A 26,217-nucleotide genomic window follows, 5' to 3' on the forward strand; every position below is an offset into this window, starting at 1 on the left:
TCCACACTGAGGCACTTAACACCCCATTGTTCCCAATTGCATTTTAACTCAAAAAATACAAAAAGAGATCAAAACTGAAAGGGCAGTTTCCTCATGGTCCCACCACATTTTGGAGAAGTGTATAAATGGAGAAGTGAAAGCTCCATCTTCTGCCCCTTCCCCATGAGAGAGCCTCTATTCACAGCCAGGTCAGTTTCTTCCAGACTGTTAACATCCGTGTGAGTGCACATGTCTACACTGCGTGGAGCCCGCCTGCTTCCTGCCCCGCAGGCGTGTCTGCTGTGGGAAGGCTGGAGTTCAGACCTTCCCCCTCCCCCTCTGGGTGACAGGTGGCTCAGTTCTCTTCCCTGCCACGTTCAAGACCAGGTTGGGGGAGGGGGTGAATGTCACTATTCCCCTGCCTGCCACTGTGGAGAGGGGAGACCCTCGCCCCTTTTCTGAATTTTTCCTTACCCCTTTCCTTGGAATAAAGCAAACACCAGACCCAAATGGATTTTAAGTGACACTTTCCCAAGAGTCTGGAGAGGGGACAGAGACTGGACGTGGTGTGTCCTGCCTGAGCCGAGTCATCTGCTTACGAGGGCAGGGGCAGGCTGAGGTGGGGCTCATGCGCCCCGGAAGCACCCTGGCTCCTCGCTCTCCCATGCCTCTCCCTTTATGTCCTCTGCTGTCCAGCGCCTGGGCCCCGGCCCTCCCTGGGACACCATCCTGCCCTGCCCCAGTCCTGGCTCTCCAGTCTCTTTCGGGGACTCGCCCCTGGCACCCACTAGATGGCGCTCCCGGCCACTCAGCTCCCCCTGCCTCGCTTTGGGTGGTGCTGGACGTCGGGAGCGCTGGCCTCTGCTCTGCTGATTTGCAGGTTGGAGTGCAGGGTGAGCCCGGCGCAGGGGATAGGAGGTGGGGGGAGTCGAGAGCTGGAGTCAGGCGCCGCTCACGCTAGGATGACGGAGTGTTAACCTCAGACTCTGGGTCCCTTTGGGCCGACGCTTTAAGAAAACAGGGGCAGCGAGCCCGGCGTCCCAAGGAGCCTTGCCAAGCTGGGCATGGAGAAGGGGCCTCCTGGATGGCCACCCGCCCAGCTGCCAAAGAGGCCGGAGAGCTGGAGCCGGGACTTGGAGGATCTTCTTCAGAGAGGCAGGAGGGCGGTCCGAACGTGCCCCCACCCCTGACCTCAAGCCCATGTGGAGAGGGCCAACAGAGCCTCTTGGAGAGCTGGATTTGCGTCCTCTGCAGCTTGGGGGACACGTCGTTGATGGTGACTGACACGCCCCAGAGATAGTGACATGATGATTAAGAGTGACAGCCTGAGGGAGCTGAGCGCAGCATGGCTGGTCTGGCAGCTGCTGTCGGTGTCGCGACCCCACCCCACTTCCCCGGCTCCCTGCCTCCTTCGCTGGAGAAGCATCCTCAGCCAATGGAGCCACAATACCTGGTACGTTCAGGCGACGCCCACAGCCCACGGCTAACTGTACAAAAGACTGTTCCCTCGCCTGCCTCTAGATGGCGATACCTCTGCCCCAGGGCCCCCTGCATATCTGCCAGAACTGTATTTACCCCGGGACCACGCCTTTACCGAGTCCTTTCTCCTTTCCCGCCCCTCTGCCCTCACATCCTGGGCGGCTTGTCCCAGGATGAGCCCTCCCCTAGTAAATCCCTGTCTTGGGCTCTGTTTTCAGACAGCTGAAGGCAGGGAACAGCAGGAGGGGCCCCAGGAAGCTAGCCCCAAGGATGGGATGCTGTGGGAGGATGCCCCGCTGGCCCCTGGTGACTGGAGCCCGTTGCGGAGGCCCCTGGCACGAGGTGGCAGAGCAGCTGCTCAGGCCTCCGCCTGTGGTCACCTGGGACAGGACTCAGGTGGACGGGGATGCCTGGCTCGTTTAATATCACTGATGTTGAGAGACAGATGGGAAAATAGCCATGAGAAGGACGTGGAGTGGGAAGGCTGTCACTGAATACTACTGACACTTAGAAGAGGGAAAATGACAAGTTCAGGGCCACGGATCACCAATTTAAAGCAAAGTCAGGATTCCTTGGCAGAATTTAACGAAATGCTTCTCTTCTATAGCCAGGGGTCAGAGGGCAGAAGACAAGGTGCAGGACTCCAGAGAAGGCCAAATTTCCAGCCCAGGGAAGTCCCTTCTCCAAAGTCAGGGCCTCAAGGGGAAGGGTGGGGTCCCTGATATCTGAGATGGACTATCTGAGGAGACACTCTTGAGACATTGAACCCCCAGATTCTCCTGTACCTCCTAGCCTGCAGAAGTGACCCATTGCCTCTGTTGGAAGACAGAGGTCCTCTTTTGCTTAAAGACCATGCAGAAACTAAGGGAAGGGACCTTACAAGACAAGGAGTTCCTCTCTCCAGCATCTGTCCCCACCTCCCCTCCTGACCACCAGGCTCAAAGCTGGATCATATCTCAGCATGACCTGACCAAGGATGTGCTTTGCATGCCAGGGACCAAGAGGGATTAACTAGCAGAGGAGTGGTGGGAGCAAGCCAGCAGGGACCAGCCGGGTCTAGAGAATGTTCCTAGATGTGGACTCTGAAGGTTCTGGATCAAGGGAGGCTGCACAGAAGCTGGAGACTGGAGAGTTAATTAGTACAGAAAGACTCCCTAACCCCTAAAAAGGCCCTAGGAAGATTCTAATATGTTGCTTGGGAGGGTTCTTTTTTTTTTGAGACAGAGTCTCTCTCTGTCGCCCAGGCTGGAGTACAGTGGTGCGATCTTGGCTCTGCAACCTCCACTTCCCAGGTTCAAACGATCCTCCTGTCTCAGCCTCCCAAGTACCTGGGATTACAGGCATGCACCACCATGCCCAGATAATGTATTTTTTTTTTTTTTTTTTTAGTGGAGGTGGGATTTTGCCATGTTGGCCAGGCTGGTCTCGAACTCCTGACCTCAAGTGATCTGTCCGCCTCGGCCTCCCAAAGTGCTGGGATTACAGGTGTGAGCCACAGTGCCTAGCACTTGAGGCAGTTCTTGAAAGCTTGGAAGAAGTGATAGTGCATAGGCGATGAAGTGGAGATGTCAGAACAGCCCTGGAGGAAGGTATGCAAAGTCTCAGAGAAGTGGACAAGCCAGAATGGCTCTTCTATTGTAGGTTGTACAGGAAAACAGTATGACAAGAGTGATGCCATCTTAATACTGCCATATGATGATGAATGTTTCACCCCCATATACCAAGCTGCTCTGCAGTAAGCTCTTTAACCCTTTGTAAAGATGCTTAGCTAACCCCCTCCCCAAGTGGCTATGAGTTTTGCAATAAAATCGGAGATATGGCCACCTGCACATGTTTTACCCTAAAAGCTTGCTACCTAAAAGTACTTTCTGCAGGGCAGATGTGGGGATCTACCATTTTGTGGCAGCCCGGAACATCGCTTCTGCTCCTAAGTCCCTATTACATATTTCTTTACAAGAAACTGGATTTGTCAGCCTCTTTCTTCAGCCTCTCAGCTCCCTCGGCCTTTGCAGGTAGATTTGCACAGACCTGTTCACCACGAAACAGGGTGGAAAACCCACCAGCTGGCCATGTTCTTTGGAAGGTTCCAGCTCTTTACCCAAATGATAAGGCCTGAGCTGTCGAGGAGACATCAGCGTTGCTGAGCAGCCCTGCGAGGGTTGCCCTCGGTGGCCTGGGCCTGGCAGGGGTGGGCTGCCATGGATCTGAGCTCTCCCATAGCCACAGGGACAACTGGATTCCCGAGTAGCACAGGTCAAAGGGCAGCACTTAACTGTCTGTCACAAGCAAGGGGGTGAGAGGATCAGAATGGACAGCTGGGTTGGGACAGCCGCGGGGGAGCCTGCCCTGCCCAGCCTATGGAGATGGCTCATAGGACATAGCATTTCCAGGGGGAAGGTGTCTAGGCAGCCAGCAAGGATTTTGTTCAACAAATAGAATGAAAAGCAACCAAAAATCGATGAGCAGAAGTCCAAGGCCGGATGCCCCAACAGAAAGGAATGATCCCCTGCTGTTTCCAAATCTGAACTTGTTCTCAAACTCAGAATCCATCAGTGGAAGAGGGGCAGGTCCCAAGAGGAAGGACCCCGCAGCCATACCATCCCCCAGGACTGTATCGGTTTCCTGGGGCTGCTGTAAAAACCTGCCCCAGATTGGGTGGCTTAAACAATAGAAATGCATTGTCCTGGCCAGGCGCGGTGGCTCACGCCTGTAATCCCAGCACTTTGGGAGGCCGAGGTGGGCGGATCACAAGGTCAGGAGATAGAGACCATCCTGGCTAACATGGTGAAACCCCGTCTCTACTAAAAATACAAAAAAAAAAAAAAAAAATTAGCCAGGCGTGGTGGTGGGCACCTGCAGTCCCAGCTACTCGGGAGGCTGAGGCAGGAGAATGGTGTGAACCTGGAAGGAAGAGCTTGTGGTGAGCCAAGATCGTGCCACTGCACTCCAGCCTGGGCGACAGAGCGAGGCTCTGTCTCAAAAAAAAAAAAAAAAAAATGCATTGTCTCCCACAGTTCTGGAGACTGGAAGTCCAAAATCGAGGCATCAGTAGGGCTGGCTCCCTCCGAGGGCCGTGAGGGGTGTCTGCGCTGCCTCTCTTCTAGCTCCCTGGCAGTCTTAGGCGCTCCCTGGTTTAGAGATGCATCACCCCGACCTCTGCCTTCATCTTCCCGTGATGTTCTGCCCATGTGCTTACTTGTCTCTGCGTCCAAATTCTCTCCTTGCCCCACCCATTTTTTGTTTTTTGAGACAGGGTCTCACTCTGTCTACACTCCAGGATGGAGTGCAGTAGCATGATCATGGCTTACTGTAGCCTTGACTTCCTGGGCTCAAGCGATCCTCCCGTCTCAGCCTGCTGAATAGCTGGACTATAGTTGTGCACCACCGCCACAGCCTAATTTAAAAAATTTTTAGAGATAGGGTCTTGCTGTGTTGCCCAGGCTGGTCTCAAACTCCTGGCCTCAAGGGATCCTCCCACCTCCAATTTCCCCTTTTTATAAGGACACAGTCGTAATGAATTAGGGCCTATCCTAATAACCTCATCTTAGCTTGATCATCTGCAAAGACTCTATTTCCAAATAAGGTCTCATTCATGGTCCTGGGGATCAGGATTTCCCCAGTACCCGGGGAACGGTGGAGGCATGATCCAACACATAACAGGGAACTTAGCCATTTTCTCCAGCAGCCGTACACTGGGAAGAGGGCATGGCCAGCTCTGGTCCTGTAGGAATTGGGTGGATGGAGTTAGAAAAGCAGGGGATTTATGGAGGCAGTACCTGTGACAGGTAAAGGAGGGGGCAGGAGGGGGCTGGGACTTTCAGGCTCTGAGGAGGGTCTGACACCTGTGAGAGGAGATGGGGAAGGAAGGAGGATTGGGTAGGAAAAGCCTTGGACTGCAGTGCAGCTTGGAGGGAGTCTGGCCAGCCCACCAGGGGCTCTGGAACCAAGATTGCTCAAAGAGAAGTCCCATGTTGGGAAGGAACGCCAGGGCCTCCTACCCCTGCTGCAGGTAGGCACTGGCTGGGAGCTGCCTGGGGCAGCATGACCTTGGCTCAAACACTGTCACCCATTGTGGAGGCTGTCAGCTCACTGCCCTGTGGCAAGGGGGTGCTGAGTGGCATCTCCAGGGCTGCCACAAGGGGGTTTCCCAGATCTTTCAGGGACTTTTGGATATAGGGTTCAGATTGACGTTGACACCCAGGGACCCAAAGACTGTCATGTTAACCATGGAGTAAAGATGTAATAGGAACCAGGTAATAAATGGAGTCCTGGCCTAGGTCCATCTCACAATAGGCCTCCGGTGTGTCCAGAGACGTACCATGTGGTCATTCCCCCAGCTCCTGAATGTGTAAATGGAGTAGAAATTCCTGGCAGGTGGGAGAACCTTCATGTTGGTTCCTTGACCTATAGTGTGTGAGCTGTAGCGTTAGGCCCGATGGAAGCCCCTGAAACTGCCTTTCTCCTGCATCCCCCTCCCCACTGCCCCAGAGTACGACACAGTCAATATTGCATTTGTGGAGGAAGGACAGAGATTAGTGCCATCTTCAGAGACTTAAGAATGCAGAAGAGGCTGGGCACCGTGGCTCACGCCTGTAATCCCAGCTCTTTGGGAGGCTGAGGCGGGCGGATCACGAGGTCAAGAGATCAAGATCATCCTGGCTAACACGGTGAAACCCTGTCTCTACTAAAAACACAAAAAAATTAGCTGGGCGTGGTGGCGGGCACCTGTAGTCCCAGCTACTCGGGAGGCTGAGGCAGGAGAATGGCGTGAACCTGGGAGGCGGAGCTTGCAGTGAGCCAAGATCGCGCCACTGTACTCTAGACTGGGCGACAGAGCGAGACTCTGTCTCAAAAAAAAAAAAAAAAGAATGCAGAAGGAGGGTCTTTGTCATAACTCTATTGAGCACACCAGTGTGGCCCCTGCAAAAACCATGTGCATTGATGCGTTGTGGCATTATTGGAGAACCACGAATTTAACAGAGTGGTCTCCCCAAGTGTATCTTTTTTTTTTTTTTTTTCCAGAGACAGGGTATTGCTGTGTTACCCAGGCTACTGGAGTGCAGCTGCACAATCCTGGGTCACTGCAGCCCTGACCTCCCGGGCTTAATAGATCCTCCTGTCTCAGCCTCCCGAGTAGCTGGGACTACAGGTGTACACTACCATGCTTGGCTAATTTTTGTATTTTTTGTAGAGATGGCGTCTCCCTACTGAACTCCTGGGCTCAAGTGATTCTCCTGCCTTGTCCTCCCAAAATGCTGGGATTATGGGCATAAGCCACCGTGCCTGGCCCCTGAGTGCATCTTCTCTGAGAAATGGAGCATCTTTGCTGGAGCTGGGTAAGGTCATCATGGATCTATAGGATGCAGCTGTGTACATTCACGGCCTTACCCCAGGGCTACGTCAATTTTCCTGTTCTCTATCACAACATAGTCTGAAGGGATCCAGCCCATCGGGGCAGCCTCCAGGCCACCACATTGGTCAGTGCCAGGAGCAACATTGTGTTAACCAGACCTACAGAGCAAGAAGCAGCAGGTCCCTTGGAAGCTTTCGTAGAATATGTGGGGGAGGAGGATGGGGGGTTAATGGGAAGGCTCAGGGGCTGCCATGCTGTAGGTGTTTGACGGGGCCAGTAGTCTGGCCATGTCGGGCTATCTCCTGCAAAGTAAAGGGTGGTTACTGCACCTGTCCTTCCTACCACGTGGAAGGAGGCACGACTTCTGGCGGGACTCTCTGAATTTGGGGGTGGCATACTCAGCACTTGGGAATCCAGTTTTGGCCCATTTCTTGAGTGACACAGAAGGCTGCTAGTTTGGAGATGCAGTTCTATGAGCAACTGTGCTTGGGACATGTGACTCTGCAGACCCTGTGCTACACGGGGTGTCTGTAGTGGAGAGGGTCACCACACGGTGTCCCTGGCAGGCCCCAATAGGAAAGCCACAGTGCAGACCCCGAGGGTGCTGGAACAACGCCACGCCATCTGCAGCAGAGAAGGGCTCCGGATGTGTCCCCAAGCCCTGGGAGAAACTGAGCATCTGACCAGGGGACATCAAGTGATCAAATGGACACAGCTTTTCACCATGAGCTGACGAGTCACCAAATCACAAGGCCAGGCATCCGTCATGAGGCACAAGTGGCACATCAGGGATTGGGCTCCCAAAGGTCCCCAAGGCAGGAGCTACGTGGTCCAGACCCCCTGCCTCTGGCCATGCGGCACCAAGGCCTCCCCTCAGCTCACATCCTGGGGGGTTTTCCTGTGACCAGCGGAGATAGGCTGCAGTCTCACCCCAGCGGATGTGTTCCTGCGAGCTGAACGCGTGTGGCTGCTGCACCACAGCCCTCCCAGGGAGGTCCTCAAAGACAGCGGCAGGCACCTGGTGTGTGCAGTTGTGCGAAGAGAGAAGTGGCTTGAGGAAAGAATGTACATGGGCTTGTGGACAGTGGACAGTGGCTTAGCTGGTGGGTCAGGGATCTAGAAGGAGCAAGACTGGAAGTTTAGGCCGGGCTTGGTGGCTGACGCCTGTCATCCCAGCACTTTGGGAGGCCAAGGTGGGCGGATCACTGAGGTCAGGAGTTCAAGACCAGCATGGCCAACGTGGTGAAACTCTGTCTTTACTAAAAATACAAAAATTAGCCGGGCGTGGTGACGCATGCCTGTAATCTCAGCTACTCAGGAGGCTGAGGCAGGAGAATTGCTTGAACCTGAGAGGTGGAGGTTGCAGTGAGCCGAGATTGTGCTACTGCACTCCAGGCTGGGCCACAGAGCGAGACTCCATCTCAAAACAAAAACAAAAAGATTGGAAGTTCAGGAACAAGAAGGGCTGGGGGAAAGGCATGTGTGTAGGCTGGTAGGACAGGCATGAAGTGTGAAAATCTTGATCTCAGATTAACATCCGAGAGTATCCCGTGCAGAAGAGACACTGAACAACCAAATGGACAGGACGACCCAGTTGGCCTTCATCCTTGGCTGCCATAGGGCTTGGGCAATGAGCTCACGAGTGGAACTGTCATGGTGGCAGAGACGGCGGCTACTCCTGGGCCCAAGAGCACGTGCCTCTACTTATCGAGGCTGACACGGTTACTGCGTGTCTGATCCGTCAGCAACTGAGACCAACGCTGAGCTCCCAGTACTGTCCCATTCCCTTGAAATGACTGGCCAGCCACTTAGTAGCAAACTGATTTCACAGGACCCCTTCCACCCTGGAAAGGGCAGAGATTCACTCAGTTCCATCAGCCCGATTCCAGGAATGGGCTTGCAGTTCCTACTTTTGGGGTCTCTGCCAACATCACTCTCTGAGGGCTCGCTCTCTAAGTGGCTGATTCTCCGACACAGGATTCTGAATGACATCACCTAAGGCCAGGGGATTCACTCTGTGGGGAAGCAGGTGCGGCAGTGGGCACGTGACCGTGGGATCCGCCAGCCCTACTGCAGATCATGTCTTCTGGAATGCCAGCCTGGGCAGCCGCAGAATGGCCTCTGGGATCACAGCTTTGAGGTGATACCAGGTCACTATCCCTCAGGGTGTGATTGCTCCTTAAACTAAGCAATTATAAGGCACTGTGTTCACTCCAGGCAGCATAAGGGTTAGGAGTGGCCCTATTCGCCATTTCCCCTGTGACCCACATTGAGGAATCTGTGCCTCCTATCCCCACGCCATTAGGCTTTGTCCATCAAGAAGTCCTGGTCCCTGAGGGAACATGGCTTCCATAGTGGATATGGTGAGGGTCCCACCAAGCTTGAAGCTCTGGTTGCTGCCTGGTGCCTTTGGGCTTCTGTGCTAGTGGCCCAGCAGGTATGGAATGAACGTTCTACACAGCACGGGCCAGGGATCCCGATCAGCAGAAGGAGGAATGCAGCTATAGGATGGGGCCTATATGTAAATGGGCACATACAGCAAACATGGCGTGATCAGGCCATGGCAACCAGGGCCTCAGACCCCTCAGGGATGAGAGTCTGGGTCGCCCCACCAGGCAAGGCCCCAGCCCAGCAGAGAGTAAGGGAGGAGTCAAGGGGGCCGATGGCATGGATCAGTTAAGGCCTTGGGGTCAGCGGCAGCAATGGGGTCCCTAGTCCTTCGCAAGAGCCTGCCTTGTGGTGGTTTCCCCAGGGAGGGTTTCTGACCGTCCTGGAGAAGCTGGGCCTGCACAGAGTGGACTCTATGCGAGAAGCAAACAGGTCTGAATGGTGCAAAGGGTGGGCTGTAGTGGACAGTCTGGTGCCTGGCCCAGACCCCTTCACCTGGCCAGGGCACATGCCTGTCCATCGGCACCTGCGAGAAGGGCTGCTAGTGGCAGAGTTTCCCGTCTTCTCCACACTTGACCTCAGCCAATGGAGCTGCTCTTCCTGCGGTGTAAAGTCCCCTTCCCACTGCAGTGACAGGCCACAGCCAGTGGCTGAGGAATCAAGGGGACAAAAGACCAGCTCCATTGCTTCAAACTGGGACAGCCCTGCAGTGGGGTTTACTCTCTAGAGCCTCCTCGGATCAGAACCTGAGACTCAACTTGAGGGCACGTGCCTGCCTGGCCTGCACCCCTCCCTCATCTGCTTCCCTCACTTCCTGAGAGCTTCTCCTGCACAGCGGTCCCTAGTCAATGACCAGAACAGGAAGATCCAGAGACAGAGCCCATTGATGGAGCCCGGGCGGAGCCGGTGGGGAATAGGGAGTGATGCTGAATAGGTATGAGGTTTTCTTTCAGGCAAGGAAAATGTTTTGGAACTTGATAGAGGTGGTGGCTTTACAACATCGTGAGGGTACTAAATGGCACAGAAACAGTACACTTTAAAATGGTTAATTTTATGTAACACGAATTTCACCCCAATTTAAAGAAATAGATATAAGAAAAAAAGGACCTCCCCCTTCGTCCCCGGCAGCCACTGCCAGCTTCTTTCTTGTGGTGGGCTGAGCCTCAGCCTTTAGTGAGATGGAGAGTTGGATTCTCACCTGGTCTTGGGTGTCATAATTACTGAGCCAAGGCTGTTCTTGGATCTAGAAGTGAGGACATGACTTACATTGCCTGGGACCATGTGCCTGCCTGAGATTTATCTCAAGCGGGGGTGGGAGAAAGGAGCCCCACAGACTGAGGACAAAGCAATATCACCCTGTCCTGCACCTCGCCAGTCCTGTTCTTCCTCAGGACTGGCCACGCTGAGGTGTCACTTTTCTTCCTAAAATCCTCTGCAGCATTGGAGACAGCACCCCCAACCCCCCAAAAGAAAGTAAACATAATGCTTACTTTCTTTCTTGTGAATACTAATCCTGGCTAAATTATTCACTTCTTTTTAAACCCCTATTTTTTTTTTAAACAAAGCTTTTCTTTATTAACTGAGAAGGATTTACCCCTCAGAATCCAGGCATCTCTCTCGGCCCCATGGAGAAGGGGGAGACGGGATCGAATGTGTTGGGAGCTGAGCAGTAAGAAGGGAATCTCAGGAAATCCCACTGGTGCTCAGACATGGGATCACATCACCCTCTCAAAGAGGCTCCCCTGGGCTTTCTGTCTCGCCCTGCCCCGCGCCCCCACCCCCGTTCCATTTCCTGTATTTTCTCTGTGACACGATGGTTCTGGGATAACCTCACTTGCTGACTTTTCTTCCACTGGAAGTCGGCCCCATGAGCGCAGGGACCTCATTTTTCTTGCTTGCCAGAGCATCTGCCTCACCCCAGAACCTCATCTGCCACACCGAGGTGCACAGGAAGTGTTCACTGCGCAAATGCACAGCGCTTTCTAGGTTAATACATGTTTATCCATTCCTTGCCTTTAAAAAAAATTGTGGTAAAATGTATATAACATAAAATTGACCATGTTAACCATTTATAAATGCATAGTTCGGTGGCATTAAGTACATTCACATTGCTGTGCAACCATCCTCAGCATCCATCCATCTCCAGCCCTTTTTCGTCTTCCCAGATTGAAGCTCTGTGCCTGTTAAATACTGACCGCCCGTCCCCGACCCCAGCCCTGGGAAACTCTCTTCTATTCTCTGACTCCCTGAATCTGACTGCTCCAGGTACCTCCTGTAAGTGGAGTCATACAGTACTTGCCCTTTTGTGACTGGCTTCTTTCACTTAGCCCTAATGTTTTCAGGTTCAACCATGTTGCAGCATATGTCAGAATTCCCTCCCTTTTTAGGGCTAAATAATATTCCACTGTCTGTGTAGACCACATTTCACCACTTGCCTTTTAATGGCCGAGTAGTATACCTTCATTTATTTATTTTTTGTTATTTTATTTTATTTTATTTTATTTTATTGAGACAGGGTTTCATTCTGTTGCCCAGGCCGGAGTGCAGTGGCACAATTACACCTCACTGCAGCCTCAGCCTCCCTGGGTCAGGTGATCCTCTCACCTCAGCCTTTTGAGTAGCTGGGACTACAGGTAAGCGCCACCACACCTAGATAATTTTTGTATTTTTTTGTAGAGATGGGGTTTCACTGTGTTGCCCAAGCTGATCTTGAACTCCTGAGCTCAAGCGATCTGCTCACCTCAGCCTCCCAAAGTGCTGGGATTACAGGCATGAGCCACTGTGCTCGGCCTACCTTCATTTAAGTTAAAATTCTTTACAGAGAGTCATTTAGGTTTATTTTTTAATTTAGTAACAAATTAGAAAAGCATACCCTTTAATTTTTTTATACACTCATGCTATTATTTCTGTAGGGGACATTTCTAAAGTGAGACGGCTGAGTCATAGGTTGTAAATAAGCACTTCAAAGGTTTTTGAATATTGTCAAATGGTTCTTCCAAAAGGTTACACCAATTCCTGTTGGCAGCAAAAGAGTTTGAGTATGTTCTTCCCCCAACGCTGTTTCCATCTTTCAAAATTCTGCCCAACTGGCAGATAAAACATGATTATCTCATTGTTTTAATTTGCTTTTCCTTAAACATCATGGAGACAGAACCTGTATTTTTTGTTTCTTGGTCATTTATATATTTCTATTTTGGGGATTTTCTATTTCTGTCCTTTGTCCATTTTCCCATTTTTGTCTTATTTTCATTCTCCCTAGGATGTTCCTACATTTTCTGGTCACGATCTTTTGCTGCAGATATCTATTCTGAATCGGTGGTTTGTTGTTTTCACTTTGTTTATGGTGTCTTGTGTTGAACAGAAACACTCCATTCTAACATAGTCACATTTATCAATCTTTTCTTTTATGATGTGCTTTTCACATCGCATTTAAGAAATCCTTCCCCTGTGCAGAGATCAAAATTAGGTTTCTCTTGTACTTTCTACTTATAAATGTTTTACAATTTTGCTTTTCATCTTTGGAAACTTTATGGACCTTGGTTTTGGCCCAGTGTTATCTACGGTGGGTTTCTCCAGGGGTTGATCCTGAGACAAGAATTTGGGTGGAAGAGGGGAAGGCAAGTCCTAGGAAGGGTGCACTGATGAGCAGGTGCCACTGGGAATGGTGGGGAGGTGGTGTAAGACACACCCCACAACTGTCCCTCTGGAGGGGCCAGGAAGCTGTGGTATTATCCTTCAGCCTCTGCCCACTACCACCAGCACTACCAGACCCTACTCCTGGGATGATGACTCCCTGGTTCTTCCAGCTACTGTTCTTGCAAGGTCAGTGGAAGCCCTGGGGTCTCAGAGGGCCATGGGTGTTCACAGGGGACACCTTTATATGCACTGGGTCAGGGGATTGAAGGGAGAGTGGCCCAGACACCCCGGTGTCTGCTATAGTGTGAGGCTGGAACCTACATTAATTTCGTTCCAAATGGACAACCAATGGACCAAACAGGATTTTTTTTATCCATCCACTTTCTTACGGATTTTATTAAATCAGATTTCTGGGGTTCAGTATTCTGGGTGTATCTGTCTATCCTGTGTTGCTATCACATTGTTTAAATGATCACAGCTTTATAAGTCTTGATACCTGGTAGGGGAAATCCCTCCTCATACCTTGACTTGTTGCTCTTGTTTGAAATTGTTTTGGCTATTCTTGGCCCTTTATTTTGCATTTGCATTTTAGGATTATATTATCGAGTTCCCTGAAAAGCCCCATTCAGAATTTGATTGGCCTTGTGTTAACTTTATAGATTAATCTAGGAGGCATCGTTTTGTTTATGGTGTTGAGTCTTTCTATCCATGAACATGCTATAGATCTTTATTTATTCATGACTTCTGTGTTCTGCAGCAATATTTTATGCTTTCCTCCATAAAGATCCCACACATCACTCCCTCTCTTGAAATCTCAGTTCCCATTGTTTTTGCTGCTATTGTAAGTGATGCCTTCTTATAACATGTTTTCTAGTCAATTATTGCTAGGCATAGAAGTATTCTTGATCTTTTATAATATACATTAATCTTATATCCAGCAACCCTGCCAAACCTTTATCACTTTTCAAAGTTTGTGGAAGCTCTTGGATTTTCTATGTCAACAATCATATTATTATCAGCAAAGAATCACAATATGTTGCTTTTTTCTTTCCTATTGATGCAGGACAGGTGAGCCCCAAACTGGAGCTTAGCCCATAAGGGTTCTTGGCTTTGCCCAGGAAAGAGGTCAGGAGTTCGAGACCAACCTGGCCAACATGGTGAAACCCCATCTATACTAAAAATACAAAAAGTTACCAGGTGTGAGTGTGTGTGCCTGTAACCTCAGCTACTCGAGAGGCAAAATAATCACTTGAACCCTGGAGGCCGAGGTTGCAGTGAGCCGAGATCACGCCACTGCACTGCAGCCTGGGCGAGACTCTGTCTCAGGAAACAAACAAACAAAAAAACCCCTAAACGATGGGGTTTGAGGAGGTTCTGGGTTGAACACATGGAGGTGCTGGGAGGGTGGTATGGCCAGAGAGGGCATGGAGGCTCCTTGCCCCGACCCCCGCACCTTGCTCTGTGTGTATCTTTTGTCTGGCTGTTCCTAAATTTCCTGAATTGTGTCCTTTATAATAAACCAGTAATAGTAAGTAAAACATTTTCATGAGTTCTGTGTGTCCTCCTAGTAAATTACTGAACCTGAGGAGGGGTTGCAGAAACCTTTGGTTTATTGCTAGTATGGGGGGCCCAGGACTGGGATTGGCATCTGAAGTGGGGCCAGTCTTGTGGGACTGAGCCCTTAGCTTGTGGACTCTGATGCTAACTCCAGGTAGATAGTGTCAGAATTGGATGGAATGATCAGGCATCTAGGTGGTGTCAGAGAATTTGTTGGTGTGAGGAAAAAAAAAACAAAACACAACCCTTCATATTTGGTATAGGAGGACAAAAAAGCCTCTCAGATTGGCTGGGCTTGGTGGCTCACGCCTGTAATCCCAGCACTTTGGGAGGCTGAGGCAGGTGGATCACGAGGTCAAGAGATCGAGACCATCCTGGCCAACATGATGAAACCCTGTCTCTACTAAAAATACAAAAATTAGCTGGGCGTGGTGGTGTACTTCTGTAATCCTAGGTACTCAGGAGGCTGAAGCAGGAGAATCGCTTGAACCCAGAAGGCAGAGGTTGCAGTGAGCCGAGATTGCACCACTGCTCTCCAACCCAGCGACAGAACAAGACTGTCAAACAACAACAACAACAACAAAAACCTCTCAGACTGACCAACCATCTGGTCAACTCATCAGCTTCTGCCCATGAATCAGTGTAGACCCATACTTCTGGCCATCTCTCCTTCTGAGCAAAGTGGACAACCAGGTGTTCTCTGTAAGTTCTGCCCAGTGGGAGGATTTTCCTGCTCCATGGTCCCTCAGGGCCTCTCCAAGTAAGGCAGTGATCATCCATATACTAGCCTCAGGGATTTTCTTTTTCAGTCATCTGGCAGGTGAGGGGCTGCCATATTTTTTCTTTTTCGAGGCAGGGTCTTGCTCTGTTGCCCAGGCTAGAGTTCAGTGTTGTGATCACATCTCACTGCAGTCTTGACCTTCTGAACTCAAGCAATCTTCCTACCTCAGCCTCTTGAGCATCTGGGATAACAGGTGCATGCCACCATGCCTGGGTAATTTTTGTAGAGGTAGGGTTTCGCCATGTTGCCCAGGCTGGTCTTGAACTCCTGAGCTCAAGTGACCCACCTGCCTCGGCTTCCCAAAGTGCTGGGGTTACAGACATAAGCCATTGTGCCTGGCCTCTGCCACGTGTTTTGAAACACCTCCAGCCCAGTGTATCACCCCTGGTAAAAATCACTTAATAGGGGTTTTCCTTGGCAGAATCACAAAGTCCATTTTGTCAACATGATCCTGAGCATATAGTAGGTGTTCACATAATTCATTGATATCAGTATCAGTACAAAGCTCCCTTTGCACAGAGTGGGACAAATCCTCATCCTAAAGACTTGATTGATGCCATCAGTTTACTGGATCCTTGCAACTTGGCTTTATCATGACGTTTACATCTGAGCAGGGAGTTTAATATCAGTTTCAAGCTGGCCCTGGCATGGCAGGAGGTGGAAGTGAGTCTTCCCACAGGTCAGTGGATGTCGGGCAACTTGCTGGCATGGCAGTCTCTGCAGGGCTAATAGGGTCCTCTGACCTAGGAACGGGCAGAAGCTGGTGCCTGCGACCTGCTGCTGCCCTCCGAGGCACCTGTGCTGCTCCTGCGCCTTCCTTGATGTCTCTTGTGCTTCCTGTCTGCAACTGCTCTGTAGAAACAGCACCTGTTACCGGTGATTTGTGTTCCCCCAGAAAGATACATTGAATTCCTAATCCCCAGTACCTCAGAATGTGACCTTATTTGGGGTTAGGGTCTTTGCAGTAGTCAATTGAAGATGAGATCATTAGGGTAGGACTTCATACAATCTTACTGTGTCTTTACAAAGGGACTTTTGGACCCAGAGACAGATACAAAGGGAAAATGTCATGTGAAGATGAAGGCAGAGATTGGGGTAATGCATAAGAAATGTCAAAGACTGCCAGCAAACCCCCGGAAGCTAGGAGAAAGGAATGGGACAGATTCTCCCTTGCATCCTTCAGAAGGAACCAACCCTGGCCTCCAGAACTGTGAGATAATAAATGTCTGTTATTTTAATCATTCAATCTGTGGCAGTTGTTATGGCAACCCCAGGAAACAAATGCAGCATCCATCACTCCTCTAACACTCAGGAAGTCTTTCCCTCAGGCCTGTCTCTCACCCTGAAGTCTCCTCCCGATCCTCTCCATCCCATGTCTGAATTTTTCTATTCAGCAATGACAACAAGTCAAGTTGACATCAAGGTGGTGGATGAGTGTGGGCTCAAAGCTGCTGGGGTCCTGCATATGCCCCCCAGGCTGGTGCACATTCCTGCTGGCCAGGTCTAGACTTCACTTTGACCCTTTTGTAATCCCTAGGTTGGTGCAGGTATGGAGAAGGGTCAGCTAAAGACTGATGGTCAAGAGTAAAGAGGCTGGGTCCAGGATACTGAGTCCTCTTTCTTTTGTCTTATTTTAAATGTTGGATTTCAGAACCATGTTGCTCCAGCTTCAGGAATGTGTGACTGAAGGTACAGGATCTCATTCAGATTAAGGAAAATATTATAAATTTTCTTGTTATTCACATTTTAAAAATTCCTCTAGATCACAAATTCATGTAGGCAATAGGAAAATGATATTTATTTTTGAGAAAATACAGAGGCTTTGTTAATAAGTTAGTTAAAGCACAGCTGAGTTGAAGAATAAATCCTGTTTTCCCTGAACTAATAGGACTAGTAAGAAATGAAGAGAAGTCTTCAATCCTGAAATGCCCTATAGCATCACTGTTAAACTTAGTTCAATAGATTTGCTGGGAGAGAGAGGTGGGAGTAGAGGTGTTGCTTCCCACCACCCACAAATAAGTTATTGTTATTTATATTTTTATGATTTTGTTAAAATACATGCTTATTGTAAAAATATCAAGCATTATGGAAAAGTATTAAGAAGAAAGTAAAAATCATGTGAAATCCTCCCACCTTGGTATTGCCACCATTGATGTTTTGGAGCACATCCTTTCATGCCTTTTTCTATGCATCTCTTTACCCCCAGTACATTATTTTGCATACATGGATTTTGGTAAATACTTTTCAAAATTGTGAATCATTATTTCATTTTCCTTTTTCTTTCTTTCTTTCTTTCTTTTTTTTTTTTTGCTACATCCACCTCCTGCTACCCCAGGTACACAGTGGTAACATCTTTTCTCCAGGCTCATTTAATCATGCACAAAGTCCCATACATATACTGTAGAGTTTTCAACAAAATCAATGCTTGTCTTTTTGACAATGGAATCAAATCATAACACTTCTCTGTATCTTGATTTCCTCACTTCATACATTACAGCAATTCCCCAGGCCATCTTGTATAACTCACTTGCTCTTTCGTGGTTGCATAGAAGTTCATGGTGTAAGCATACTGCCCTTTGCTCACCCTGAGTGAGGGTCTTTCACTGTGGCCCAGGCATACTCACTGTCACACTCACGTCCCCATACCCCTATGTACTGCTGCTTTTGTGTCCATGGAACAGATTCCCAAGGATGCTATTGCCCAAAGGGATATGCACATTAAAGTTTTAATATATACAGATGAATTGATTTGCAAAAAGATTATTGTCAATTCACGTCCCCACCAGAAGTTTGTGAGAGGATTCTTTGCCCCACATCTTCCCCAATTCTATAAGCAATCTGTCTTTTTTATTTGTGCTTAAACGATCTCTACGGTGTTACACACAAAAGTCATTCATTTAACCATAAGACTTTTATTTTCTGGACCCAGAGGTGCCATTTATCTTTTTTATTTCTTTTAAAATAGTGGCTATTATTATTTTTTTAAAAAAAACAAGTAATGCTTGTTCAATGCAGATAAATTGAAGAACACAGAAAAACTCAAGAAAAGTCTAACCCAAATGCATAATCACCTGTCCACTATTAGCATTTTGATATGTTTTCTGCTAGTTTTTTCTTTATGTATATTTTCAGACAGATACAGATTGACAAAAATATGTGTTTTTTATATATGATTCTGTTGTCAGCTGTTTTTTTCTCTTACCAATACATTATGAACATTTTTTCCATGCCGATACATGTTTTTCTATGGCATAATTTTTAATAGATGAAAATTATTCTATCACATAATTCTTCCTTAACCAATTCCCTGCTGGACATTTTTCTTTTTTCTTTTTTTTTTTTGCTACCATAAACAATACTGGGATGAACATCTTTTTCCATTATGTTAGTTCACTTGTCTGCTGGTCTTCTAGAGGTAGAGTTGTTAAGTCCAAGGTGATGACTTTTTCAGGGTTTTCTTTCTTTCTTTTCTTTTCTTTTTTTTTTTTTTTGAGACGGAGTTTCGCTCTTGTTGCCCAGGCTGGAGTGCAATGGCACGATCTTGGCTCACCACAACCTCCGCCTCCCAGGTTCAAGCAATTCTCCTGCCTCAGCCCCCCGAGTAGCTGGGATTACAGGCAGGCACCACCACGCGTGGCTAATTTTGTATTTTTGGTAGAGACAGTGTTTCTCCATGTTGAGGCTGGTCTTAAACTCCTAACCTCAGGTGATCTGCCTGCCTCGGCCTCCCAAAGTGCTGGAATTACAGGCATAAGCCACTGTGCCCGGCCCATTTTCAGGGTTTTCATACCAATCAGTCTCTGAAAGATTGTATCAGTGGGTGCCCCCCTCTACTTTGAGCCAACAGTGGTGTTGGGGGCTCATTTCAAACCAGAAGCAGACACTCTAACGGTGCTTGATTCCAGATCTTCTTCAGCCCCACCCTGTGACATGGCACCATGGACAACACACTCTTCACGTCTCCCAGGTTTTGGTGTTCTGTGTCTTACAGGCTTTTGTGTTCACGACCCCAACGGACCTTCAACATTGATCCTGCAAGGTCAAGAGGGCCAGAGCCCATCCCTATGGATGGGAAACCTGAGGCCACAGAAGGTCAAATGACCTGAGTCAGCAAGTGTATGGGTCAGCTCAGGCTGCCATAACAAAATATCACAGACTGCAGGACTTAAACAACAGAAATTAATTTTCTTACCGTTCTGGAGGCTGGAAGCCCAAGATCAAGGTGTTGGCAGTTTGGTTTCTTCTGAGAATTTTCTTCTTGGTTTCCAGATGCTGCCTTCTTGCTGTGTCCTAATGAAGTAGGAGAGCAGCAGGACTTGTTTTCTGGTCACAACCCTGCTGACCAAAATAGGATCTGGTCCAGAAAGATAAAGTGAAAAACCGAAACCAACTGACCCAAACCAACAGATGGTTGCAAAAGCAATCTCTGGCTGCCCTCAGGGCTCATTAGCATAAGACACTCCCACAAGCACCATGACAATTTACAAATGCCCAGGTCATTCTACAATGACCGGGAAGTTACTGCGCCTTTCCTACCCAGCCTTCAATTTACATTGAACCACCCCTTAATTTGCATGCAATTGAAATTGGGCTTATGTGAACATAAATACAGTTGCCAAGAGCCCATACAACGCTTACTCTGGGCACACTGCCTGTGAGTCAGGCCTGCTCTGCAAGGGGCAGAACATCAGCTCCCCTTGAATTCTCTCCTGTGTGAAGCCAAGCACTGTCCCAGGCTAAGCCCCAATTCTGAGGCTTTCCTGTCCTGCACCACTCACGTGGCCATTTCTCTGTGCAAGCACCTCCCTGGTGTCTCTGTGGCTCCACATTTCCTCTGCTTATAAGAACCCCAGTCACATTGGATTAGGACTCATCCTAATGGCCTCATTTAACTTGATTGCCTGATTAGAGCTCCTATCTCCAAATACAGTCACATTCTGAGGGACTAGGCTTGGGACTTCAACATATGAATTTTGAGATGGGCACAGTTCTGCTCCTCACAGCGAGTTAACAGCAGAATTGGGGAGGTCCTGGCCAGGCGCAGTGGCTCATATCTGTAATCCCAGCACTTTGGGAGGCCGAGGCAGGCGGATCACCAGAGGTCAGGAGTTCGAGACCAGCCTGGCCAAAATGGTGAAAGTCCGTCTCTACTAAAAATAAAAAAATTAGCTGGGTGTGGTGGCATGCACCTGTAATCCCAGCTACTTGGGAGACTGAGGCAGGAGAATTGCTTGAACCTGGGGGGTGGAGGTTGCAGTGAGCTGAGATTGCACCATTGCACTCCAGCCTGGGTGACAGAGCGAGACTCTATCTCAAAGAAAAAAAAAAAAAAAAGAAGTGGGAAGATCCAGATTTCTGGGGAAATCCAGATTTCTGGTGTACTCTCCTGAGAGCAGAGACTCTGGTGGGGGTCTGGGATGGAATGCAAACACAGTGCTCAAGACTGCTCCTGTGCCCCTGTTCATTTGGCTGGGGAGAAGCTACGACGTCACCAGGGATTCTCTTCATAGTCCCACTCTTTTGGGAAACTGGAGGAATTATCCTCGGATCATATTACCAGCCTCTGATGTGGGGAATCTTGCGGTTCATAGATTCAGCCCAGTTTTCCAAAGTGATTCCAACAAATGGACTCTAGAAGTTCTTTTTCTACCAAGTTTCTTTCATTAGCTCCAGCAGAAAGCAATGCGGGGGAGAAAGCGCTGAGTTGAAGATGAGAGCCCAGAGGTTTCGGGAAGTTTGGCTTCCCAATCAGTAGTTGCATGAGCCTTTTCTACAAAATGAGGATGTCCCTATCATCTGGAAAAGCTCTTTGTAAGCTGTAAACAAAACACTTTATGAACATTAATAATAAAATAACATAAAACAAGAAAGAAATAGACAGAATCCAAATCATTGATATCTGTGAAGGAAATAAAGTCAGTACAGATTGAAATAGAAAAAGTGTGATTTGTAACTTTGCTGTGAAGTTCAGCTTCATTTTCATTTGCTCTGGACATTAACAATGTGACTGACAGACTGACTTCTGACTTGGAATTTCTAACAACCCCATCAAGAGGCTGTACCCAGGATCTCAATGAGCCAGACTGCGGGTGACGTTTCCCATTCAGCAATTGCTGGTATTGGTGAGCCGCGTTCAATGTTTCTTGGCAAGGCCAGGCCCAAAGAGGTAGTTGGAAGAGTCTCCCGGGTGGCTGATTATCTTGGGCACACTAGACTTGGAGTTCAAAACACATAGAAAAACAGCACGAATGAATGGAAAAAAGGAACTGGAGACACAGCGACCCGCGAAATGGGTGAAGAGAACGTAGTCTTAGGAACGCCGAGAGGGACATTTCCCAGGAGTAGCACCAGCTTTGTGGTTGGTGAGGTTTAAATTAGATTTGAAGGCTTTTGTTTAAGCCTCAGGATAGTAGATTTAAACAGATCGATACACTGAATTCGAATGTAGGGAGTATCATGGGACACTGGAGACCGGTCCTCAGCAGAGGAATAGGGGCTGGCAGTGTTGTCACATGTGTCCCTGACACATGTGTGGGAAAGAGAACCGGGAGGGACCAGGCTGTTTAGAATGCTGTAGATACGGGTTTCGCACTTGGCCTCTTGCACCAGGCACTAGATGAATAACCACGGGCAAGTCAGTCCGACACTCTGATTTCTCCCCGCCGAGCGGGCACAGCGACATCTCGGGGATTCAGACATGGAGATGAGAGCCTAGATGTTGGCTGGGTTGCAGAACAAGCCAGCTGGGATGGTATCAGAAAGTGTCTTTCTTTTTGCCCCCCAGTGCCCCACTTGAATTCCTGCAGAGGGTGAATGAGTGTCCTGTGGTTGCTGGAAAAAAGTGCCACAAACCAGACAGTGTGAAACAACAGAAACTCACACGCAGTCCCGGGGGCCAGAAGTCTGCAATCAGGGTGTCGGCTGGGCCATACTCTCTTCAAAGGTGCTGGGGGACCCTTCCTGGCCTGTCCATCTTCTGATCATTGCCTGCTTTCTTTGTCTTGTAGACACGTCACTCCCGTTCCCTCCGTCATCCCGGGGACTTCCTCCCTTGCCTTTGCATCCTCTTGTCATCTTCCCTCTATGAGTGTGTCTGTGCCCAAGTTTCCCTCCTCTTATAAGGACCCTAGTAAGTCCCTTGGATTTAGGGTCCACATGAATCCAGTATGACCTAATCTTAACTGGGTTACATTTTCGAAGACTTTATTTTCAAGTAAAGTCACTTATTGAAGTTCTGGGTGGACACGAATTTGTGGGGGCTGTTGTTCAACTCAGTACAGTGAGAGATGAAGATGTGGGTGCTCCTAGGCCGGGCGCTGTGGCTCATGCCTGTAATCCCAGCACTTTGGGAGGCCGAGGTGGGCAGATCACGAAGTCAGGAGATCGAGAGCCTACTGGCCAACATTGTGAAACCCCGCCTCTACTAAAAATACACAAAAAATTAGCCAGGCATGGTGGCCGGTACCTGTAATCCCAGCTACTCGGGAGGCTGAGGCAGGACAATCACTTGAACCAGGGAGTTGGAGGTTGCGTGAACCAAGATCGAAAAGGAAATGTGGGTGCTCCTATGACTTTTTCAATTACCCTCAGGGGAGAACTGTCCTGTAGTCACTTTAAGTCCAAAATAGTGTCTTGGCCGGGCGCGGTGCCTCACGCCTGTAATCCCAGCACTTTGGGAGGCCAAGGTGGGTGGATCGCTTGAGTCTGGGAGTTTGAGACCAGCATGGGGAACATGGTGAAACCCTGTCTCTACAAAAAAATACAAAAATTAGCCGGGCATGATGTTGCATGTCTGTAATCCCAGCTACTCGGGAGGCCGAGGCTGGAGGATCGCTTGAGCCTAGGAGGTCAAGCCACTGCACTCCAGCCTGGGTGACAGAGTGACACCCAGTCTCAAAACAAAAACAAAACCAAAAGCATCAAAATAAAGTCTCTATTCAGAAATTCAAGGCTTCCAGTTCAATGTGTTAGTCCACACATTCTTCCCCATTCCAAGCCAAGGCATCTCGGACAGGCAGCAGGGGCTGGGGAGCATCTAGGTGGCATCTTCCTTCTCTCTGATCTCCTTTTTCGTCCCCTCTGAAGGGGAGGGGCAGGCTCCAGGAGGAGCCATTGGGGCAGGAAAGGTCTGCGTGGCTGACACTGTCCTCATGTGGTTCTGTGTTTGGTGTCTGCCAGAGTTCACAGCCGTCACCTCCTCTCTTGGGACTTGGCCAGTTTGGAGACCCTCAAGGCAGGGGTTCCTTGATGGCAGCCCCTGCGCTCTGGGCAGAGGCTTTGTTCCTGAGTTCACTTCCTCCAAGCAGCCCGCCTCCTACCCCCCTCTGCTGAGGCTGTTTGTCCTTCTACGTGGCCTGCTGGCCTGCACCGGCTGGCACTGCAGCCCTCATCTGCCTCCGCCTGGTCAAACTATGGCCTGTGGGCAGGACCATGCTTTAAAATGGGTGAGCCAGCCCTGGTCTCTCGACTCATCACTGTGCCTCTAACTGTGGGGTCCTCCAGCAGGCTCTTTGGGATGTCCAGGCTCTCCAAGCTGGAGTTATGAGGCAGACACCCCCTTACCCTCACCCAACCTGGGGGAGGTGGGACTTCCAGTTCTCTCTAAATAAATCCTTTTTCAAATACCTGCCCTGCCCTGATCCTTTTAGATTCTAGCCCTTGAAAAGTCGTGACACCTCCTTTTGGCCACCCTGCCCTGACAGCCAGTAGGGAGCCCCGTCTCACTCCTCGCTCTGCTATCTGAGATCTGGTGTCTTGGTGCCTCAGTCAGTCTCGAGTGGGAGACCCTGCTGCCCACGTCAAGCACTAGCACAGGGCTTGGCATATAGCAAGCCCTTGATAAATGGAAGCTGTTGTTATTCAGACACATTCCTTGCCCTCGTGAGGCTTAGGGGGAATGGCTCAGAAATGGAAAGGCGGCCTCAAAGGGCTCCCTCGATGGCAGTGAGAGGAGAGGATGTGAGGCCGAGGTGACAGGGAGGGAGCAGGCAGGGCTCCATGCAGGATTCAGGAATTGAACGAACCCTGAGCTTCCGTGGGGTTTGAGTCGGGGAGGCTGGCTGCGACGTTCAGGGCTGTGTGGATCCAGCAGCCCATAGGAAGGAGCTACAAGGCTTACAATGTTGTGGGAGGTGCTAAGGGCAAGCCATGGACACCAGGCTTCATCCTGCAGGGGATGACAGGCCTGGCAGGTGTGAGAGCCGAGGACGCACAGTGAGTTGAGGGCTCAGTGGGGGAGGAGCCACGCTGCCGTTCTTCCCTGCCCATGGCCTCAGAGGCCACGAACCCTTTCTCCTAGACACACTCTTCTCCTTAGACCTCGGCTTTGTCCTGGTTTTTTCCTCGGCTCTCCAGAGTGGGTTCCCTGGTGTCCTAGGTCAGATTCCCTAGAGGTGGGGCCTGGAACGGGGAATTTTTTTTTTTTTTTTTTTTTGAGACAGAATCTCACTCTGTCTCCCAGGCTGGAGTGCAGTGGCATGATCTTGGCTCACTGCAAGCTCCGCCTCCCGGGTTCAAAGGATCCACCCACCTCAGGCTCCGGAGTAGCTGAGATTACAGGCACGCGCCACCAAAGCTGGTTAATTTTTGTATTTTTAGTAGAGACACGGTTCCTCCATGTTGACCAGGCTGGTCTCGAACTCCTGAGCTCAAGTGATCCACCCGCCTTGGCCTCCCGAAGTGTTGGGATTACAGGCATGAGCTACCACACCTGGCCAAGATGATGATTTTGGAGCAAGGTTTATTGAGAGGGGCTCTCAGGGGAAGGGAAGTGGAGGAGGCAGGAGGAAGACAGGAGGAGGCTCAGCAGACATTGTGTTTCCGCCACAGTCTGCTGGCCTCAGCCTCATCCCACTGGGGAGCCGTTCCCAAAGACAGGCAAGGAGGTGGAGATTTTGTGCCCTGCATGGGATGACACTGGCTTTAGGCTGCCCTCTGAGGGATGCTGTGACGGCCCAGGCACTTCCAGGGAGGAATCTCCTAGATGACTGCAGTCCTCTCCAGCTCAGAGTATCTGGGCAAGGCACCACCAGCAGCTTCTCCTGTTCTGCACCTGCTTCCCCATGGCTCTTCTTGTCCTCCCAGCAAGGGCACAGGGCTCCCTCCTCACCTCTCTCCTCTCCACTCACCTCACCCGCTCTGCAATCCAACGTCTTCCACAAGGCTTGTTCACCAACATCAACTCCTATCTTAGCAAATCATAGCAAATTTATTAACAGTGACTTCTAAGTAACATTATTCCTGATGGTGTGTGTCTTAGTCCATTTATGCTACTATAACAAAATACCTGAGACCTGGTAATTTATTTAAAAATACCCAGAATTTATTTCTCACAGTTCTGGAGGCTGGGAAGTTCAAGATCAAGGCGCCAGCAGAGTCAGTACCTGGTGAGGGCTGTTCTCTGCTTCCAAGATGGCACTTTGTTGCTGCATTCTGCAGAGGGACAAAGGCTGTGTCCTCGCATGGCAGAAGGGACAGAGAGGCAAGAGAGAGATGAACCCCTTCCAACAAGTCTTTCAGACCAGCTCCGATTCCATTCATGAGGGTGGTGTCCTCCTAACTCAGTCACCTCCTAGAGACCGCACTTCTTAATACTTTTGCATTGAGGACTAAGTTTCAACATGAATTTTGGAGGGAACACAAATATTCAAGCCATAGCAGTGACTTATATTGTTTTTTATTTGCTTTTGTGTGTGGTTTTTGTTTGTTTGTTTTTGTTTTTTTTGAGATGGAGTCTCACTCTTGTTGCCCAGGCTGGAGTGCAATGGTGTGATCTTGGCTCACTACAACCTCCACCTCCTGGGTTCAAGCGATTCTCCTGCCTCAGCTTCCTGAGTAGCTGGGATTACAGACATGCACCACCATGCCTGGCTAATTTTGCATTTTTAGTAAAGATGAGGTTTCTCCATGTTGGTCAGGCTGATCTCGATCTCCCAACCTCAAGTGAATCACCTGCCTCAGCCTCCCAAAGTAATGGGATGACAAGTGTGAGCCACCACGCTTGGCCATATTCTTTTTTATTATCTTGTATTTATAGAAACCAACT

The 26,217-nt window shown here is 49.5% G+C and overlaps 1 protein-coding gene across 2 annotated transcripts; it reads left to right on the forward strand.

The window, feature by feature from the left end:
* Positions 1-820: 820 nt before the first annotated feature.
* LOC130540598 (uncharacterized) lies at positions 821-14,377 on the forward strand. 2 transcript variants are annotated; one of them, XR_008954593.2, is made up of 2 exons: positions 821-1,432; positions 6,650-14,377. XR_008954593.2 is itself a non-coding variant. In XM_057299173.2 (2 exons), exons 1-2 carry the CDS (start codon positions 1,325-1,327, stop codon positions 1,950-1,952), a joined length of 384 nt encoding a protein of 127 aa, XP_057155156.1. In that variant the 5' UTR covers positions 821-1,324; the 3' UTR covers positions 1,953-3,418. The 2 variants fall into 2 exon arrangements, 1 of the variants encoding a protein (XP_057155156.1); XM_057299173.2 differs by lacking the exon at positions 6,650-14,377 and adding an exon at positions 1,677-3,418.
* Positions 14,378-26,217: the final 11,840 nt, after the last annotated feature.

Source organism: Pan paniscus, chromosome 9 (assembly GCF_029289425.2).
Source record: "Pan paniscus chromosome 9, NHGRI_mPanPan1-v2.0_pri, whole genome shotgun sequence".
Lineage (NCBI taxonomy): Eukaryota > Metazoa > Chordata > Mammalia > Primates > Hominidae > Pan > Pan paniscus.

Bases quoted from the DNA above. Each gene is read 5' to 3' on its own strand.
- LOC130540598 (XM_057299173.2), top strand. From the start codon at position 1,325: ATGGCTGGTCTGGCAGCTGCTGTCGGTGTCGCGACCCCACCCCACTTC. The intron at 1,433-1,676 runs GTACGTTCAGGC...CTCTGTTTTCAG, and splicing joins CAATGGAGCCACAATACCTG to ACAGCTGAAGGCAGGGAACA.